General features: G+C 32.7%; 1 protein-coding gene across 2 annotated transcripts in view; it reads left to right on the top strand.

Annotated features, from left to right (window-relative positions):
- Positions 1 to 20,964, top strand: part of LOC127707695 (uncharacterized) — an 89,734-nt gene that overhangs the window by 49,055 nt on the left and 19,715 nt on the right. For both annotated transcript variants that reach the window (XM_052212358.1, XM_052212357.1), the window contains exons 3-16: positions 872 to 1,176; positions 2,078 to 4,539; positions 4,992 to 5,234; positions 5,483 to 5,655; positions 6,252 to 6,425; positions 8,504 to 8,647; positions 9,242 to 9,366; positions 10,870 to 11,040; positions 12,806 to 12,904; positions 14,395 to 14,541; positions 15,631 to 15,739; positions 16,907 to 17,142; positions 18,441 to 18,683; positions 19,941 to 20,400. In XM_052212358.1, coding sequence (XP_052068318.1) covers positions 872 to 1,176; positions 2,078 to 4,539; positions 4,992 to 5,234; positions 5,483 to 5,655; positions 6,252 to 6,425; positions 8,504 to 8,647; positions 9,242 to 9,366; positions 10,870 to 11,040; positions 12,806 to 12,904; positions 14,395 to 14,541; positions 15,631 to 15,739; positions 16,907 to 17,142; positions 18,441 to 18,683; positions 19,941 to 20,400 — 5,091 coding nt within the window. The remainder of the gene's footprint in view (positions 1 to 871; positions 1,177 to 2,077; positions 4,540 to 4,991; positions 5,235 to 5,482; positions 5,656 to 6,251; positions 6,426 to 8,503; positions 8,648 to 9,241; positions 9,367 to 10,869; positions 11,041 to 12,805; positions 12,905 to 14,394; positions 14,542 to 15,630; positions 15,740 to 16,906; positions 17,143 to 18,440; positions 18,684 to 19,940; positions 20,401 to 20,964) is intronic.

The following is a 20,964-nucleotide window of genomic DNA, read 5'->3' as shown; positions in this document are numbered from 1 at the left end:
ACGAGACAGAGCCCTTTCTGATTGTAAATTACATTACAACTGATCAACATATTTACTGAACATTGTAGACATACTAATAATAACAAATTAAGTACTATCCATACATTCTGTAATGTTACACAAATATTATACATCGTACTCAGAAAATGTTTTCCTTTCATAAAAATTCCAATTTTATACATCTGTGTTTTCGACTCAATGTGAAAACTTTTCTGTTTAACCGATGAGAACTCATATTGTTCAAACGGCAAACAAGTCGAATTAAACATTGTCATTGTTTTTGAAAGATAGATACCAACCCCATAACCCCTGTAACTGCAGCATTAGGAGTGTATATGCTAACTAAAAAAAAAAATTGTAAGTTCTATTATGTATGGTATCAATAAAAGAAACATTTTTGCAACCCCAGACACCAGCACCATATTCAACAATTGAGAGCACCAAATTTTCCATGTAGTTTGAAAAGACCTTATGAGTAACACTACCTATATTTTGCACTAAGCTATATCAAGATTAAGTGAATAGTTTACATCTCATTTGAACTAAAGTTAAAATGAAACATAACTTTTAACATAAAAAAGATAATAAAATCTTGGAAACTATGGTATCGCATACTTGGAAACTTTATCTTTTACATATGATGTTCAGAAGTGAAACCCCTTGATTATTTTAACAATTATTATAACATAAATATATGTAAGCAAACCCCGGGAAACTATCAGTTTATCATTCAACCTTTTCCTACCAATTATTCTTAAGAAAAGAAATAGAGTGTATTTCTTTAAAATATGTATTTATTGTGTATTTTGCATCATGGCTGCTTTTCTGTTCACGTACTAGTTGTCTCTAAGACAAACATTGGTTTTTTCAGGATTAAGAATAGGTACATCTGCAGAGGTATTATTTCGAAATGACCATAGCATGACATATTCATCATTTGAATGGACTGGAGGTCCAGATATCTCTGCATCGGTTGTAATTATTGACGACAACAATATCACAGTGCCTGTGACATCTGATAATGTCAACCATGTTGGATCATTCAATATCACGTCTAGTAATACCAACACAAAGGAATTTGGTGTATACCACGTACAACTAATTATTTCAAACAGTAAAGGAACTCATCATGAAGACATGGCTTTGTTTTATGAGGAACCCATTGTCCTTACCTCTGTGAGTATCAAATAAGTCTATGATCAGCTATGGAATATTCTTTCTTACTAATATGGTGGTGGTGATTTACCATATAACAACTAAAATCTCGTATTGTCTGTATCAATGTAAAGATTCAGATAAAAAGGTTAATACGAGATTTTAGTTGGCATTAATGATAGATTTCTTAGACAACACGATTACCACTGGAAAGAAAACAGCTACCGTTACTGCAATGATGGAAACCGTTATTCATATTAGAAAATTTTAGTCCTTGAGAGTGCTTTTTTATTTACTGCTGGGTATCTTTGACACTGTATTTTTGTGTTTTATGTTTGGTTTGTTGTTATCTATTTACGTTACTATAGAAGAACGTGTATTTCCTGTATAGATTTTTGTTTTATTATCTGTTGTGTAACATATGCAAGGCAACTGGTTGAGATTAAAAAGGGGGTTGAGATCTAAATGAAATCTATGTAAAAAAAACTGAGGGAATCGCATGAACTCCGAAAGGATCGAGATCGGGTGCGTCGATAGGGAAAACGTCTCCTGCTGTGCATGCATCTCCTTAAATGTGAGTCCACACATACAGTTATGTTGACCTCTAGATGTTTTTTTATTATTAGTATCGCTGTGTTGCTACCTCATTGACGTGTAACTCCTTTTATTCAAAGTCTTGCGCAATAATCAGTTTTTGCTATATTGAGAAAGGGTTTCTGCTTTGGTCCCTTTACTTGTATTGGTTTTGCGATATGTTTACCGGTAGATCTTTTGCCTTTCTAACCTCTTGACTCTGTGAATCTCTGATGAAGGTTACTCAAGAAAGGCAATTCGAGCACGTTAATTTGGTTCTGGTGTGCTGAACGTTTCTGTATTGTTTGATTGTAGTCAACAGATTTTAAACATATACATTTTTTTCTAGGTGAATACACCTTCAGAAGTACTCCTTAATTCAATATTGGAAATGACCGCTATATTGTCATCCGGTAGTAATGTTGGATTCGAATGGATAATGAATGACGACGATTCTGCTTATAAATTATGTCAACATACAGTACGCGAGTGTACAACTAACTACACTTATTCTACAAATGGCACATTCAATATAACTTTAGTTGCTAGAAATGAAGTTAGCTATGGAATTCTTACTGATATAATTGTGACTGTCCTGAAAGAGGTCACAGGGTTCAGTTTTTCTCATGTCATTGGCGCAGTTAATACAACAAGAAGTTCAGAATTCATTTTGAAACTAGACTCAACAGATCGACAACCAATGGGAAATCTCACACTTGTTATAGATTTTGGTGATGGAACGTCTGAAACTTCGAATGTATATGATATAACAAATACAATGGTGACACCAGGGAAAACCTTTTCCCACTTGTATTCGCAGCAGGGAGAATTCGTTGTAAAGGGGAATATAAGCTCTAAAGTAAGTTCCCATAGTTTCAGTAATATTACAGTAAACGTGTGGGATGACATCTCTCAATTATCTCTTGATGTAGCGAAATTCGCACATCCTGGTACGGATGTTAGTTTTCAATTCCAGAACTATCCACCGAATGGTTTTGAATTTTCTATCTCATATGGTGACGACAACGAACTGAAAAGCGACTCGGGTGTCCAATATAATGCATTTGACAGTACTCCGTGGACACATAGTTATTCTTCTCCTGGCGTGTATGAAATCACTTTACATGCCATAAACCCAGAGCAGACAAAAGACTGTAAACTAAATATAACAATCCAATATCCTATAACAGAGCTTATTATTTCCCCTCCGGCTTTACCGTTTCAACAATATCCTATACCAGACGGAATAATCGGATTCGAAATTTCACAAGTTTCAAATGCAGAACCACCGACAAATGTTACTTGTTCTTTTTCTTTCGAAAATAACGAAGTATATATAGAAAAAAGTGTTTACATCGCATACATGCAGCCTTTCAAAATGTCTTATACATATACGACAGAGGGTAATAAAAATGTAAACGTAACGTGCATAAATGTAGTTAGTCAATTTACTGTTCTGACTCAACTTGAAATGAAAACAGTCACACTCAATGATTTTGGTTTCTCATATCCTACTGAACTTAATGTGAATATGTCTTTGAATAGAGATAATGAATTAACTGATTTTTTTGAGGACATCCAGTTCAACATAATATTATTTAACTGCACCAGATTTCCGATAAATGTTTCGTTAGAGTTTGACTTTGGTGATGGAACAACTTTATCAGATATTGTTGATTTTAACGTTCAGCACAACTTTACAAAAAGAGGACAGTTTTTAGTGGTTGTTACTATATCTGACACGACATCAAAAACCACAGTCAATTTACCGATTAAGATTGGAAGGATAGATTTTACTGTCGACAAATATATAGGAAGTGTTGGTCATCTCCCGTTTGTTTTTAACATTTCTGGACCGCCAAGTGGTGGTTCATACCAACTTCTTACCAACGACAGCAATAAATATAACTTATCAAGTTCAAGTTCCCCAATTTTAAAATCACATGTTTATAAAGATTTTGGAAAATATCATCCACAAGTGATAGCTACTTTTTCCGATTTTACTGAGATAGTTTACCTTGAAGGACCTCTCAATACAGATTATAACCTATCCGTGATCATGATAGATTTTAATACAACTGTAGATCTACCTCCAGGAGAAATAACAGTTATTGTATCTAAGCATCCTTTAGCGGCCGATCTACCGAATGTAAAGTGCAGATTCGATTTTGGCGATAAAATCGATGTAGTACCAAAAGAAAAAACACAAGATATAACTAATGAAAATCCTTTGATTTATCATTTTACCTACTTTACTCTGGGCTACCCTATAGCAAATTTTACCTGCTTTAACCAATATGATCGCAACGAAAACATCACAACTTTAACTGTTGTAAATGAATGCTTCCCCTTGACCGGAATATTTGACAGGCAATATTCTAATACATCAAACCCATTGAAGCTTATTACATCAGAAGATGTAGATCTATCGAGCAGAATGCCTGTGAAATGTGCAGATAAGGATGTCGGATATAAATGGAAAATATACAAAATTGTAAATGAAACGGAAGTCTTGATCAGTTATAACTCTTCCGAGCCACCAAAAGGTTCATTGAGGTTCTCTAGAGGAGGTGTCAGCGAGGGTTTATACAAAGTTACTTTAAACGTCAGTCTACCAGAAACATATGTATTTGAACCAACATTTGTACGGTTTATAAAACCGCCTCCATTTGCATATATCGATGGTGGATCTCAACGGCAAGCCGCATTAATAACACCTATTGTTAATATAGATGCTTTGACACACTCGTATGACCTGGAGCAAGGATACGAGGGAAACGACAACCTGGCATTTGATTGGTCATGTAAAATGTAATTATTGTTAATGCTTTCAAGTTGATACTAAGAGGTTAACACTATCTAAAATAATTCGACACATTATTAAAGGGGCCCCCCATTAAAGATTGATTTTTTTGATTTTTTGTTTAGTACAGAATGTATAGAACCAAGAACTCCAGTATTCATGGGAGTCCATTAATACAAATACTTTGGTTGGGTTTGAAAAACATAAATCATTTGTTAATGGTTTGATATGAAGTTAAATCACCGACATCAACTTAAACTAAATAAGCACTGGAAAACACACAAAGGTAAAATCGAAATATTAAGGGTTTAAAAAAAAAATGAGACCGTGTGTGTCTAGCATAAGCTGGGCTACCTTTCTACAATTTTCTTATTGCATAACACTTTCTTTTATATTTATTTCTTTGGTCGGTGTTTCATGAATGTATCTGAATTTATTTTTATTTTATACAATTTTTTAGGTTAGCTGCAGCAAACAGTTTGGCAGACCTGTCAAAGGACTACGAGAATAATTTGCAATCATTTCTCGACTGTAACGAGTTACTCAACACAACGTTTCCACGTGGAAAAACAGTATTGAAGATGCTGAACGCATCATACCAAGGTTACGCAGTATCAGTGAATGTTTCAGTTGATAACTTAATAACACCGTTTACTCAGCTGATATTGGCTGTTCCTGGATCGCCCCCAATTGTTTCTATTGTGTAAGATTTAAGGATTGTGTTTGTTTATATATTTTTTTATTAAATTATACAATAAATAATGTGATGAAAGATATTGTTCTAATTGAAATTGCAGTTGAAATAATCGAAAATGAAAATGAAAAAATGTTTATTCATGGAAGAATTCTGTGTCATATAATTATGCCAATGTTTTTGTCGCAATGGCAAAAATGACATTTAATAGCATAAAATGAGAACAAAATGCAATATAACTGAAATTTCTTTTAAAGGTGCACAATCAACTGCATGGCGAAATATGCTGTAATGGTGAAATCTATGTGGTATGTAGATTGTAAAGACTGTACACCAAACGATGTTCTGTCTTATCAATGGAAGATGTATTACAAAGACTTAAATGGTGACTGGATACTTATATCGGATTTAACTGAAGTCAGCGATATAAGTATGCTCAATATAATAGAAAATATAGAATAATATGGGGTTCGAGCGAATCAAGTAAAAGTCATATCTTCTATATATATATATATATTTATAAACACATAAAAAGTGTACAAAACAACATCAATATGAAACATTAAATGTAAGTATCTATAAATATTTTGGATAGCAGATATTCTTCATCAGTATGATTATGATGTAAAATGAATCATATCAATCTATTCTGATTTAACTATGAATATAAATATATATATGGCACCGACCTTTATCTCGTAACTCCTTACCACCTGACACGTTTTCAATTCATTTAACTGTTTTACTCTTTGGTTTGCCTCAAATCTACACAACAGGGGGCAGGGGATTTGACCAACCTTCGTCTCGTTTAGCGAAACCCGTGGATACGTTTACAGTTACTTCAATATTCCAGTTCCTGTTTGCCAAAAGCTTATATCTTCAAATTGTCATGCCTTTTATGAAATTTTCGCCGCATTTACATTGTTACCAACAACATTAAACGGGATAAAATCAGTGAGTAACAGCTCACACTATTTTATGCTATACTTCTGTTTATTTCCAATTTATTATGAAAATATATTTCAGGGCCTACAAGCAAAAGTTTTGCAATCAATGACAACAAACTACAAGTAGAGCGTGATTATAAATTGACAGTTTTTGTAACTGGTAATGGTCGTGATGGGGTTGGAGAAGCATCATCGACATTTTTCACAAACAGTGCTCCATACGATGGTTATTGCAAAGCAGACCCACCAATAGGTAACTATGTTCTAGTAGGCCCGAGAACACAGTTATTTCGTAGTGCATTTCTTTTTAGACAAAAAACGCAAATTAAAAACAATCGTACCTGCTTTATCAAAAAAAAAAAAAAAGATTTTTACAGTGTATCGGCTCTAACTCAAAATATGAACAATTTTGTGTTAAGAAGGTCTATAATTCAGTCTGACAGCTTCAGACATACTAATTTTTGACTTTTCAAATTTGACCAATTCACTACTTTACCTAAATATTCATGCCCCAAATTTTTCCCCAATGTAATTTCATCCCCCTTCTTCCTATTTTATGCATAAAATATAAAGAAATGAATTTTGAAGGTGCATGAAAAAAAAATGTAATTTATACACTGTCCACACTAGAGAATCTATTTGTAGACAAAGAAAATCAAAGGACGATAAATGTGTCCCCGGACCAGTACAATCAAACAATTAATCTTCAAATTGAGAATTGTCTTAAAACAAATTCAGAAAACTCTCATTACAATGCTGTAAAGAGCAGCTATTTTTAACAGATTGAGCTACGGACATGTGGTGTTCTCTTCGTAGACACCAACAACCGAATTACAGAATTACTAGGCGTCACGTGACAATAGAAAAATGCTTATTAGGTCAAGCTCATGCTCAAGATAAAACTAATTTTGTGCACCCTATACTTGTTCCCCTTCTTTTGTCGACCAGAGGCATGGCATAATGTGTATCCCCCCCCCCCCCCCAAAAAAAAAAACAATTGAAATAGGTAATAAGGTATTTGCCTCCATTTGATCTCAAATGACACATTCGAAAACAAATATACGCATATATTTTAAAACACTATTATTATAAGCTCTATCAATAAGTATAAATTTTCAAAAGCCCAAAGAATAAATTTTGAAGGACATTCTTCGACCTGTTAATTTTATGAATATATCATATAACCTCGTTGTGAAGTACACTTTTTTTTAATTCTGAAAACAATATTAACTAGCTAACGTAGTTCATCCTTAATAAAATGAAAAATAACATTAGAAAACGAAAACTCATGCTGTTCTGTCATTAATAATGTTTCCATCAATGCTGTGTTTTATCTAACTATGCAGTAAAAATTGGTCTTCCGAATATTGAAATCATTGGAAATGTACGCACCTACGGAACGGGAACAGTATCGGTTGGTATCGTAAGTTGTAAATAAACAAAATCATATCGTAATTGAAAAGACTCACTTTTTTTAATCAACTTCTGATGGAATCCTCAAACACAAAATTTTAAAAACACTAATATATGTACATATAAGAATAAAACAATAAGAGCTGCAAAACAAAAACAAAAAAATTGTGGTAATCTTTTATACATCATCATTGGTGTTTTTAATTTCACGAATACTAGAACTATAATAGTTGAAGATAATCGATTGGAATTATTTCAATCTAAAACGTTTTTAATTACAAAACCTAAACTGAGAAACTTTATAATTCCTAAAATTGACCAGGGGTTAAAAAGACTACAATGGTAATTTTGATAACGTGATTACCATGACAACCGAATGATTTACGTGTGGCCCTATCAACACGTAAAAATTACAAACCCTTTTATTGAAATAAAAAGCTCCTATAATGTGAAATGAGTATGAAACGGTTCAAACCAATATCAAATAAGGAGATGTGGTATGGTTGCCAATAAGACAACTTTCCAACAGTGTCCAAATGAAGTGTTGTAAGCAACTACAGGTCACAGTACGGCCTTTATCAATGAGAAAAACATATTGTATATTCAGCTATAAAAAGCCCCCACATGACAAAATGTTAAACCATTCAAACGGAAAAAGAAATGAAACGGCATGATTAATATACAATGAACGAAAAATAAATATGACAGATAGCAACCAACGACAACCACTGAATTACAAGCTTCTGACTTGGGACAGGCACATACATAATGTGGTGGAGTTACTGTATATAGCACCATTACAAATAAGTTTTAATGTTGATCCCAATTACACTTTCTTACCTGTAACATAGAGACAAAAACACAATTATGAATATAAAATTTACTAATACACTTCATAATATTTCTATTTAATGTTAGGTAATGCTTCTAAAACATCTTTTCAAATAATGTGCTTCGACTGGAAAGATGAGACAGAGAATCCAATGAAATATGAGTTCCTCATGGTAGAAAGAAGTAATGAAGACGGCGGTATTGAGCAGGAAACGCCGTTCCAGTTTGGAGGTTTGAATATACGATTCGTTCATGCACACACTGCGACTGTTTCAGAAAACAAATGTTAAAAGTTGAAATAAATGTATTTGCAAAAAAGGCGGAAGATACCAAAGAGACAATCAAGATTCATCAGATGAAGAAAGCTGACAAACGATGGCAAAATAAGTACGGAAAGACAAACAGCAGTCCACAAAACATTACATGCAGATCCTACCAATTCGATTTCTGATTTATGTGTTCTCGTCCTGTATATGAGTGAAATAATTGTCACTGGACGATAAGCAAACAATAATCAATAAATCGATCAACCATTTATTTTAAGATCGAGAAAGTTATTAGTTAAACTTTTTGGTCAAGGTATGGTGAACACCTGTATGTTAAGCCTAAAGAACGGTGGTCAGTTGTTTATGATGTGAACGCCGGTATTTCAGTATTAACATCACAGTTTATTATTAAGAGTCAATTTACTTATTCCATGCAGTAATGTTTCTGGTCCAAAATGCGTATGTTAAGCTCCATTTGAGCAGATAGTTATTTTTTTATTTAATACTGAATGTTTTTATGTATGTATGTCTTTATTATAAATTGATAATATGGTTTCAGGTGAAATGACTGCGACAGAAATCAAGTTTCCTGTCGGCGATTCGAACAACAACGATACCCTATACTTGCGCGTCAAAATATATGATGTTTACGGCGACTACAATGTGTCAGATTTTACAGTTATTGTACGTATCCAAGGTTGTTAATGGGGTATCCAACACTTGGACAAAAACAGATTTCGCTCGTTTAATTTTCATAAAATTTTGAAAAAAAAAATTCTTTCACCAGTTGACAAAAAAAATATAAAAATTTCAAAAAATTTAAACAACACAATTAACAGAAACAATTTCATTGGGTATATAGCAGTTTGGCAAGCACGAATTTTTATCATTGAAAAGCTTGATTTCTCTTTACTAATAGTATGTGATTAAAACGTTTAGCTGATTTTAAAAGAGTTAACTCCATTTGGTGTTCTGTGCCCCCTAAAATATCATTAATTGGCACTTCAGATATATATATATATATATATATATATATATATATATCTTTTTTACCAAAATACTTCAGAAGCGTTGCAATACAATTCATTAATAAATACATTTGAATAAAAGTCGATGAAAATGTGTAAATTATTGGGATCCTTATAGAGTTTATTTGTTCCTAAAACGATCATTTTCAACAAGATATTAATCAAAGTAACATTGTTACACAGCCAGGAACTATTCCAATTACCTTGATAGTCACATAGAAATACGGTTCTTATTATATGCTAGTTATTTAAAAGTTTAGAGACTTATTGGTTTTGCTCAGTTCTTATTATAATTCCCTCTTCTTCTTCTTCTTCTTCTTCTTCTTCCACGCGCTTCAAATTTGAACTTGTCCGCATTCGTTCTCCAAAACCGCTAGTCAGATTTACTTAAGGTTCAACAATATTTTAGACTAGCATGTCTAGTGGTGCAATCAGGGATTCTTCAGTAATGACCATGGGAACATATTGCTTACTTAAGGTCAAAAGGTCAATGGTCAATTATGACCTTGACCCTCAGACCTTGAATTGTATGAATAACAGGGAGAGTCCTTATGGGTTTCTTCTTATGAGGATTTGTTTAGGATACTTCGTAACAGCATCCTGTTACAATTGTTTCTTAGTTTTTGTATGTGGACCTGGTTACACAACGTATAAAACCAGATTATTGTATGGTGATGTTGGGCGGGCAAGGAAAATTGGTACTCATTTTGTGTAACCAACTCCTCCTGTTTTCAATCTAGACCCATTACTAAATTTTTTCCGATTTTGACAAAATTCAAAACGAAATTGATCAGCTAAACAAGATCATTTCCATGTAATATGCGATTTTGTGTATTTGACATTTTTTTCACTTCAATACATTTGTATACTTATACCAGTACATTACATTCGTTGTGGAGGTTGATCATTAGCTCGCTTTGACTTTCATTTTCTGGTCCCAACTGCTTTTCAGCTTATACGGTATAATTCAATCTTGTACTTAGATAAATACATTTGCATATCCAAGTGAGATTACATAAACACAATAGTATATAAACAAGGAGATATGGTATAATTGCCAATGAGACAACTATCCAACAGAGTGCATTTACGTGGATTTGAGCATATAAAGTTTCATTGATATACACTGTTACCTTAATATACACTGTTTCTTTTCTAGTCTATGCCACCAGCAGAATATGTACCAAACGACCCTAATGATGTTAACGCCACTACTAAGCTATTCGATGACTATAATCAAACGTTTGCCAAAGTAAACAAAGGTGGCAACACTATGGCATTATTGCGATTGATGGATTCAACAGCAAGTATATATGCAGATATTGATTTAGTAAGTAGATTGAATAAAACAATATAGTCCGAAAGGAACATACTTTTATAAACAGAATAATATGAAAAATTAAATTCGAATTACTTTTCAAAATACAAAAGCAGTAAAAACGGGAAATCATATGATGAAAAGCTTTCACACTGAATGTTTTTTTTTTTTTGTTTTTTTTTTTTTTTTTGCTTGTTTCAAATCTTGTGATATTTAGGTGATTAAGTATTTGTTTGGTAACGCTGCAATAGTTCTCCGTTTTAAAATCTAGTGATAAAGTAATATAAGCATACACCAGAATTTGTGATTGGTTAACTAGCTAAATGATGGTGTAGGAGGATGTAATTAATGGACCCATTGCTTTCAATTTGGAGCATTCATAACTCTTTCGTCTTAAATTCATTCCATGTCAAAGCAATACCGAGGGTATCAACAGAGAGTATCCATGAATTAGGAACCGCATATAAATGTGGATATTGTGTTATTGAAATTTGCTGTTACAATAGTTTTGAAATTATTTAAAATCAAGGAAGACATCACCTTCATGCAAAGCTCCTTTTCCATGCCAGGCGTTAGCTATACTTTTTGTCCTTGTTTATCAGCTCTTCAATTTTCGAATAAATTTTAGATGTTAAAATAGTTTGGCCTTGAGCATCAATGAAAAGACATTTATTGTCAAAATGCGCATCTAGTGCAGTTAAATTGGTACCGTTTATGTTATTCTTAGCTTTTCTGGTGCTGAAAAAATCGACGCATCTTTCATTACATATAAAAGCGTATTGGTTCCTGGAACTTTGGATCTACCAAAACAAGTACATCAGATCTGAGAAACAGACAAAATATGACCTCCTATTTAAAATTTCTCACATTTGTTTTATTATTCCCCAACAATAAATCAAAAGTGACGTGTTATAATGATTTTGAAATTTTGAAAGTTACACCAATGCATAGGAACTATTTTGTTTTAAATAGGTACTGCTCTCTGGTATGTTCTTTCTGATCTGACCCAATTATTGATGTTACATCTATACAGTTGTTTCTATTTTGTTTTCAAAATATAAAAATGTTCGGTATCCTTTAGTAGTCGCTGGCAACAAGTAGCCAAATATGAAAAAACCGATGCATAAAAACATTGTATTGCAATTATCGACATTATGACGAATAAGATAAATCCTAATAGTCATATGAAGACATACATTTATCATATATGACCATTTGAAGACATACATGTATCCGATATGACTATATGAAGACCTGCATGTATCCGATATGACCATATGAAGACATACATGTATCCGATATGACCATATGAAGACCTGCATGTATCCGATATGACCATATGAAGACCTGCATGTATCCGATATGACCATATGAAGACATACATGTATCCGATATGACCATATGAAGACATACATGTATCCGATATGACCATATGAAGACATACATGTATCCGATATGACCATATGAAGACATACATGTATCCGATATGACCATATGAAGACATACATGTATCCGATATGACCATATGAAAGCATAACATAGTCGATTGATAAAGTTAAATGAATTAACACATTATTCACAATCTATCAATTAGAATTAACATCGGAAATGGTTCATAAAATATTATAACATCATTTTTCTGATATATCATTTGAGACCTTTATGTTAATAAAAGACTTCCAAATGGAATAGGGACTAAAAAGATATTGGTGATAGATGTGAATATCGATTTCTCAGAGCATTTATGGATTATATTTGTGTAATAATTTTTTGACAGCCTACATCTGGTATTCCCGACTTGTCAACGCCAATGAAATGTGTTAACTATACAGATAGTGGGAGTAGTCAGTCTAGCGTTAGAACAAATCTTCAACAGGTATTATACAAGAAAACTATTGTAAAAGAGAGGAGAACGATACCAAAATGACAAATCTCATAAGTTTTCATAAATTTCATTCCGTTTTGTAAACGATGTCGTGAATAAACAGACAACACTGCTAAAATGACACGTAACTATCCACAAAAATTGTACGCAGAAAACCAAATACCGAGAAATACGATCTGCACAACAAAGATGAAACAAACACTAGTCATCTGTCGTGCTACCCTTGCAAAATCCGTAAGTGAGTTATAACCTGTGAAAAGTATCATACTGTGTCGGATTGGCATTTATCTATTTCTAAAATTAAGACACATAGAATCCGTCCCCACATCTAAGTTTGCTAGCTGTAGTTATTGTAGAAGAAAGCACATGTTTTCGGCAGAAAGGATCAACAAGACTGTTAAATACATGCATATAAAAACAACACAGACATCAAAAATAAAGTATTACAAAACAAATTACAGAAAACTATTGCAAAATGACTTAATTTTAAAACTCGATTGATAATGCGTGTAACAACAAATTGAACAGATTATGTTTGTCATCTATACCCAGATAATGGTTGTCTTAGTCGAATTTGGCACAAATTTTCGGAATTTTCAGTTATTAATGCTCTGCATCTTCGTAATATCTGATTTGGCTTTGCAACTGTTTTGATTCGAGCGCCACTGATGAGTCATATGAAGACGAAACGTGCGTCTGGCGTACCGAATTAAAAGCCCGGTATCTTAAGTGAGTTTTTAGAGTGAAGTATTACAATTGTGGTAGTTTCCTATGAAAGTCCTGACAGACAATTCAAAATTCAAACTTGAAATTCTGAAAATAAAAATTTAGATAACTTAAATAACCAATAAGACTTGTTTTTTTTTTATATCGAAACATTAAATCTTTTAACATAATTATTCAAATGTTTTAACTTTTGAACAGTGGTTTTGAAAAAAAAACCATGTTTTTCAATATCATTAAAGAAAATGAAAAAATTACTGATTTTTACCAATATTTCCAATCGTTTTGACACTTAAGGATTTCTTTGGAAACGATAATGCTTTTTTATAGATTGATTTATTGATTTTTGCAAGGTACGTCCAGTGGCTAATATTTTATCCTATTCAGGACGAAAACAAATTCACAAATAAAACAATAAGTATGTTCTACAAGGAAAGTAGATTGGGATAAAGGTCGGGATTTTTGGACTGCCACTAGAAAGAAAGGGTATGTTGGATACAGTCCTCCAACGGACCCCTCAGAGAGTTGTTGCAAGGGTTCTTTAATGTTCAAACATCATGTCATTCACCATATACGAAGCATCAGATTAGGACATGGCTGTGGGTGTACGTGTTTATACTCCTGCACAGCCAGTCGGACCACCCACTTAGGCAACGATTTAACTGCGAGAAAAGTTCAGGGAAATTTTATACCCAAATCAACTCTTGGGATATCGTGTTTGAATGTGTAATATTGATAATGGTATTTGTTTTTCGAAGAGAACAGACGACATGATACGTGAAATGGATAAAAGAACTCCAGATGCAGAGTCTAATGTTGGAATGACTTCAGCAGACGCTGGATTTATGGCCAAAACACTCAAAACTGCCATAAAAAATAAAGCTTTGATGAATAATAAACTATCCGTAAGTTGCTGGAATACATTAATTTATTTGCCATCTTTGTTCAAGCTCGCTTGTGTTCATATAGACTTTATATTGTCTTTGTTGTTTTTTTTTATGTCATAGTTTAACGATATCAAATAAAACAATTATATGAAAAAATGGTATTGATTTTGCTTATTGTTGATGGCCGTACGGTGACCTATCATAGTCGTTAACTTCTACGTCATTTGGTCTCTGATGGAGAGTTGTCTCATTGTCAATCTTACCACACCTTCTTATTTTTTAAAGGATGTTCAGTACCTTCCCTCTATTATTTAAGGAATGACTGTAATATTTTTTCTGTCTATGAAGAAATAACATCAAATTTTATGTTATTTCGAATAGACAGAAAAAATATTACTGTCATTTCTTATAATTTAATTCTAAATTCCATTTTAAACCGAAGTAAACCATGAAAAAACGTTGATGACGTCATGGTCACATGACAAAATTATGTCTATGAGCTGATAAACAAAACAACGTCAGCCAATGAGAAGACGCGTTACATCCAAAATTAAATTATTCCAAAATATACATGTATAAACAATAGTGTAAAACAAGTTTAATCCAGTAATCTCTCTTCAAACACACTATCGAATATAGACAATATAACTGCTTTTGCAAAAAATTAAAGATAACGTGACAAGACAAAACATGGACATTCGTTGATCAAATAATTGCCTACAATGATGGAACCTTTTTAATGCCAGAATCATGTTAGTTTAATATACATAAATGTTGTTGAGTTTGTAGTTTGTAATTCTTAATTTGTTAGAAAAAATATGAATGTGAACGATATAGTTTCAGAAAACATAAACAAGAAATTAATCATCTTTAAGAATGGGAATATCTTTTTTTTTACTTTTCACTGATGATTCCATATTGTTTCGAGTTTGTTGCAAGGCGAACGCTTCAAAAATATTACATCATAGCGTTGTAAATATACCAACATGGTGCAATGAAGGAGAGACCATTGACAACGACCCAAGTAAATTACTTAGACCTGACTTTGTTTTGTCTATATATGATAAAGTCAAAAGCTATATATCTATTCTTTGTTTCTAATTGTAGAAAAAGATATTAAAAAATATAAAGAAGACAATAAAAAACATCATTAAAAGAATTGAAATCAAGCCTCTTCTAATGACAGAAATCTCTAGTTCAAAGGGCGCAGCTAAAGGTATTTACAATATAACTATAAAAACATATTTCAACAAATAATCCAACTCTATGCAGGTCCTGTTATTATACGTTTTTTAGTCATCTGGATAATATTTATTATTGACATCATCACAGTCTTAATTTTTGTTGTAAGCGCATATTGGTTACAGCCATTTAATTTCGTTGTTGTCGCGTTGACATGTTTGATGGGGTCCGTCATAAACCACTATTAATTACTGGAAAGTGGGGCACAGTTAATTCTCATTAGAATACCAAACATTTCACGAAATACATAGAAAAATATTTATTATCAAGCTTAAAATTAATAACTTTGATCCTATCGTGGATTAATTTACTTACCCGATAATCACTTTCAGTCGCATTTTTGTAATTGTACACGTGCCTATAAAAAAATTGAAAAATTACATTACATTTAAGATAATTATTAACATGATAGCTTCTTAAAAAATCAACAGAATAACGGTAGTGTTGTCAGTTTAGTCATTTGTCCTTTCATTTGATCTACTGTGGTTACTTTTGAATCGAATCAAAATCGCAATCAGAACTGTGATTGCAGAGGTATCAATGAAACAGCAACTCAACGCGTTTACGCACAAAAACAAATGTTTTGCATGTCAAAATATGAAACGATGGAGAGCACAGAAACCAAACGGGCGAAGATCAACTTTGCCTGATGAAGGTGAAATCTTAACGTTAGTACATTTGCATAATTTTATGAACTGTTGATTTATAAACAAAATAAATCATTTGAATCATGACAATACCGAAGCATTCGCTACTGTATGGGTGGTACCCTAGAAAAATCTAGATGTCTTCGCTACTATATGGGTGATACCCTAGAAAAATCTAGATGTCTTCTCTACTGTATGGGTGGTACCCCAGAAAAATCTAGAGCCATCTAGAGGACACCCTTAGTCTTCATTAATAGACAAATATCTATAAAATATGTTAAGCTCTGAAGTCTGCATAAATGTTGAGAAGAAATTCGACCATTTGTTTTTCATTGTTTTGATGTCTGTTATTAAGATTGTTCTTAAAATTTCCATGGAAATTGTAGATTTCATAATGGTAATCATAATCAACATACGAGTTTATGTATGTTACTTTAAAAAAAAGTTGGAATGAACGAATATTGATTCAATGCTAACGTTTATTTCTTTTGTAGAAGTAGTTAATGTTTTGACAGATATTTTGGCATATTGGAAAACAGGTGGATCGGAAAACTTAGAGAAAACACTAACTGTGGAAGATGTTGAAGAGGAATTCAGAGAATACTACAGAAAAAACCCAGACCAATATGACGAGGAAATAGCAGACGATACACAATTCAACACATATGTTCAAAAATGTTATATCAATAAACAGAATATTTTTGAAAAACAAAAAGCAATGTCGGAATCCGTAAGATATTTGTCTTCATCAATTTTACATTGCACTTTTTTCTTTTCTTTTTTAGCTCACCTGGCCCAATGGACCAAGTGAGCTTTTTCTCATCACTTGGCGTCCGTCGTCCGTTAACTTTAATTAAAATCGTCTTCTCTGAAACTACTGGGCCAAATTTAACCAAACGGTTTTTTGTTATTATCTTGAATCTTATTATAGATAGAGATAAATATTCAATTTTTAACAATTTTTCGTATCTTTTACAAAAATCTTCTCTTCTGAAACTACTGGGCCAAATTTAACCAAACTTAGCCACATTCATCATTAAAGTATCTTGTTTAAAAAATGTGTCCAATGACCCCACCTGCCAACCAACATGGCCGACATGGCTAAAAATAGAACATAGGGGTAAAATGCAGTTTTTGGCTTATATCTCTGAAACTAAAGCATTTAGAGCAAATCTGACATAGATAAAAATGTTTATCAGGTTTAGATCTATCTGCGCTGAAATTTTCAGACGAATCAGACAACCCGTTGTTGGGTTGCTGCCCCTGAATTGGTAATTTTAAGGAAATTTTGCAGTTTTTGGTTATTATCTTGAATATGATTATAGATAGAGATAAACTGTAAACAGCAATAATGTTCAGTAAAGTACGATCTACAAATAAGTCAATATGACCAAAATTGTCAATTGACCCCTTAAGGAGTAATTGCCCTTTATGGTCAATTTTTAACAATTTTTTCGTAAATTTTTGTAATCTTTTACAAAAATCTTCTCCACTTAGTCTACTGGGCCAAATAGAATTAAACTTAGCCACAATTTTCAATAGGGTATTTTGATTGAAAAATGTATCCGATGACCCTGCCATCCAACCAACATGGCCGCCATGGCTAAAAATAGAACATAGGGATTTACCATAGAAGTCTAAGGGAAAATTTAAAAAAAAACAATTTCAAATGGTCACAACTTGAAAACTAATTCAAATAATGATAAGGGGTCTTCAGTTACTATTGTAAGACTAGTTACTAGTGGGATGACCTGCTTTTAATTTAACTACTGGGCCAAATTAAACCAAACTTGGCCTCAATCATTATTAGTGTATCTAATACTATTTATTATGATTTTAACCTTATTTTACATGATTTCCAAAACCACAGTAGATACAGGTGAGCGACACAGGCTCAGTAGAGCCTCTAGTTTATTAAAGCTTCTCCAAATGCAAGATAAGCTTATCTACACTGGAATTTATTATCTGCATATAAGTTTTATTACGGTAAATATTTGAGCAATATGCTATTCAATTGTCTCTTTTTAGACAAATGGAGGGGCAGAAGATCTGTTTGAATCTGCGGATGACGCATTGGATACTACTGCAGCTACAACATCTCCAGGAGAAGGAGAGCAATTGATTAATAAAACAGATATCACTTTGAGTGTGGAGAAAGATAGTAAAGATGCTTTCCTTAATAAATCTGCTGTGTATAGGAAAGGAATGTCTTTAAAGTTTGACAACGATTCTTTGGCAAATGTCACTGATGGTACTAATATGGATCTTCAGGTAGCCAGTCGCTTTTTGGTATTCAGGTTTTGCCCATTTTCGACTTTCTCCAACATAATCATCAGAAGACCTGTTTTCTTCACCATCTATTCATACAATGATATACATTATCATCCTAAGGGATTTCAAAATTAAACAAATTTCTGAGTGATAGAAAAAGTTGAAAGGGTTTATTTTTTTCAATCAATTGTTTCCTGACTCATTGTTCTTTCGCTTTGTAAACAACACCGTGATAAAATTCTCGATATATCTATACTTAGCGCTGACTCAAAGATGTACATAATAATGGCTGTTATAATATACCTCCCACGTAAATCCACATGCATCGTAACCTATGTGCAAACGCTATGCCGATTTCGCTGTGTTAAAAATTGCAATTATAAAAAAAAACTACAGAACCTTTATTCTTATTCTGATGCATAACAAAAAGAATTAATGTATTAGAGCTCGGAAAAATGTACAAAATCAAAATAAAATCAAATTCCGCGAAATTCCATAAATGCTTTTGGCGCATTAAAGTAATTTCAAAACATGACGTTATACGAGTGAAAACGCCAAAGCTGAAAGTTTTTCCGTTGCGTGAACCCTCCAAATTCGGATAATATTGCATTAAAATGGAGTTTTGAGGTAGGTGTTGTTTTCTTTTCTATTCACATTTACTGATTTTAGCAAGTCAACATGGCGGCTAAACTGGAATCCGCTTGTATTACGCTACACTCACTATGAACAAAGTGTAGAAGTCAGCCGAGAACGAGCTTACATGGCGGTTCCTTAGTTACGAAATGTCACCGTCAACTGTGGATTAGACGGTAGCTAACGAGAAAAAAAAAATGTAAATTAAAAATGTTGGGGTTGAGAATTAAAAGAATTAAACACATTTTTTTCTAGCGGTTATTTAAGAAATAGTTCATACACGCTATAGATTTATTGGACATTTTTAGCTTTATCAAACAGGGGTTATGATAGAACAGCCACACACACGGCATACCCACCCTCGCTTCAGTTTTTTAAATGACCGTATGGTGTCGTATTAGAATCGAAATAATTCACGAAAGCCATAGATTTGTTGTAAATTTACACATGGCCTGGGCCGTGTGTAAATTTCCAACAAATCTATTGCTTCCATGAATTATTTCGAAAACTGCAAAAGAGTTATTAGAACTTTGAAACTATAGCTCAGTTTTTGCATTCTTTGTCCATTTCAAGTTTATATTTCTGAACAATAAAGATGCATTAATCTTACATTTTTACATTCAGGTGACTGTCGTGGACAAGTCCCCGCTTCTTCATGCCGATGGCGCAAGCCAAGTCAACGGACAAATCATGAACATTGCTGTGAAAAATGACGAAGGAAAAAAAATGGACGTACAATTAAACATGACAATACAAAATCAGGGTGTCACTCATTTCACTGAGTATGCACCATATTATGACCCGGAAGATCCAGATAAAATGATGTATTTCCGGTCCAAACTCCCAAATGACAATGATGCCTTCATATTATATATTAAACTGAGTGATGAGATGCTGGATGCAATAACCCAACGTGAATTATACACTTTATATGCTAAATCAAATTCTCAGCCCTCCTCCACTGATCACGAATTCACTAAAACTATCAGGGCAACCGATATGGAAACATTTGGTTTTAAAGTGTTTATAAAGGAGAGGGTGTTGAAGGAGGGGGACATTTTTATTGCATTGAAAGCTATGGAAGGTAATATATCTTATTAAGATTAATCGAAATGTGAAAATATTTATTTTGTTATAAATACTTAAAAAAAAATATCATGAACACAATTTAAATATTTTTTTATATAATGATTTCATCTTCTCATTGAGCAATATATACAGTTAGGAATATAACTGTTAAACACATCATAGATTTAACTATCATACCTTAAGTATGTAGTTACGTGAAATTAAAAAAAATATAGAATTTAAAATTGATACTTTAAGTCAGAAGAGCATCAGTGAAGGAACAAAATAAGCTAAAAGTATTGATAGGTTATGGAACTCCTTTTTGCTATATTTAATTTTTTTTTTAAATGGCGGGAAAAGGCTGACTTGGACTTTTACCTTATATTTAGCATTGGCATTATTTGGGTCTCAAATCGTAAGAAAAAAAATCTAGAATCTGCTTAAATTTGATAATGACTTTTTTATGAGCTATTGAAGTCTTCTATGAAAAGAAAAGTGGGTGATATGGGGCAAACTATTTAACCTTGTTTCGTAGGAAAAAAACAAAGAAGTCCGAACATCTGACAAAAATTCATAAACC

Source organism: Mytilus californianus, unplaced genomic scaffold (genome assembly GCF_021869535.1).
Source record: "Mytilus californianus isolate M0D057914Y unplaced genomic scaffold, xbMytCali1.0.p SCAF_7, whole genome shotgun sequence".
NCBI lineage: Eukaryota > Metazoa > Mollusca > Bivalvia > Mytilida > Mytilidae > Mytilus > Mytilus californianus.
Note: the sequence above shows the minus strand (reverse complement) of the source record. Positions and strands in the feature narration are given on the sequence as shown.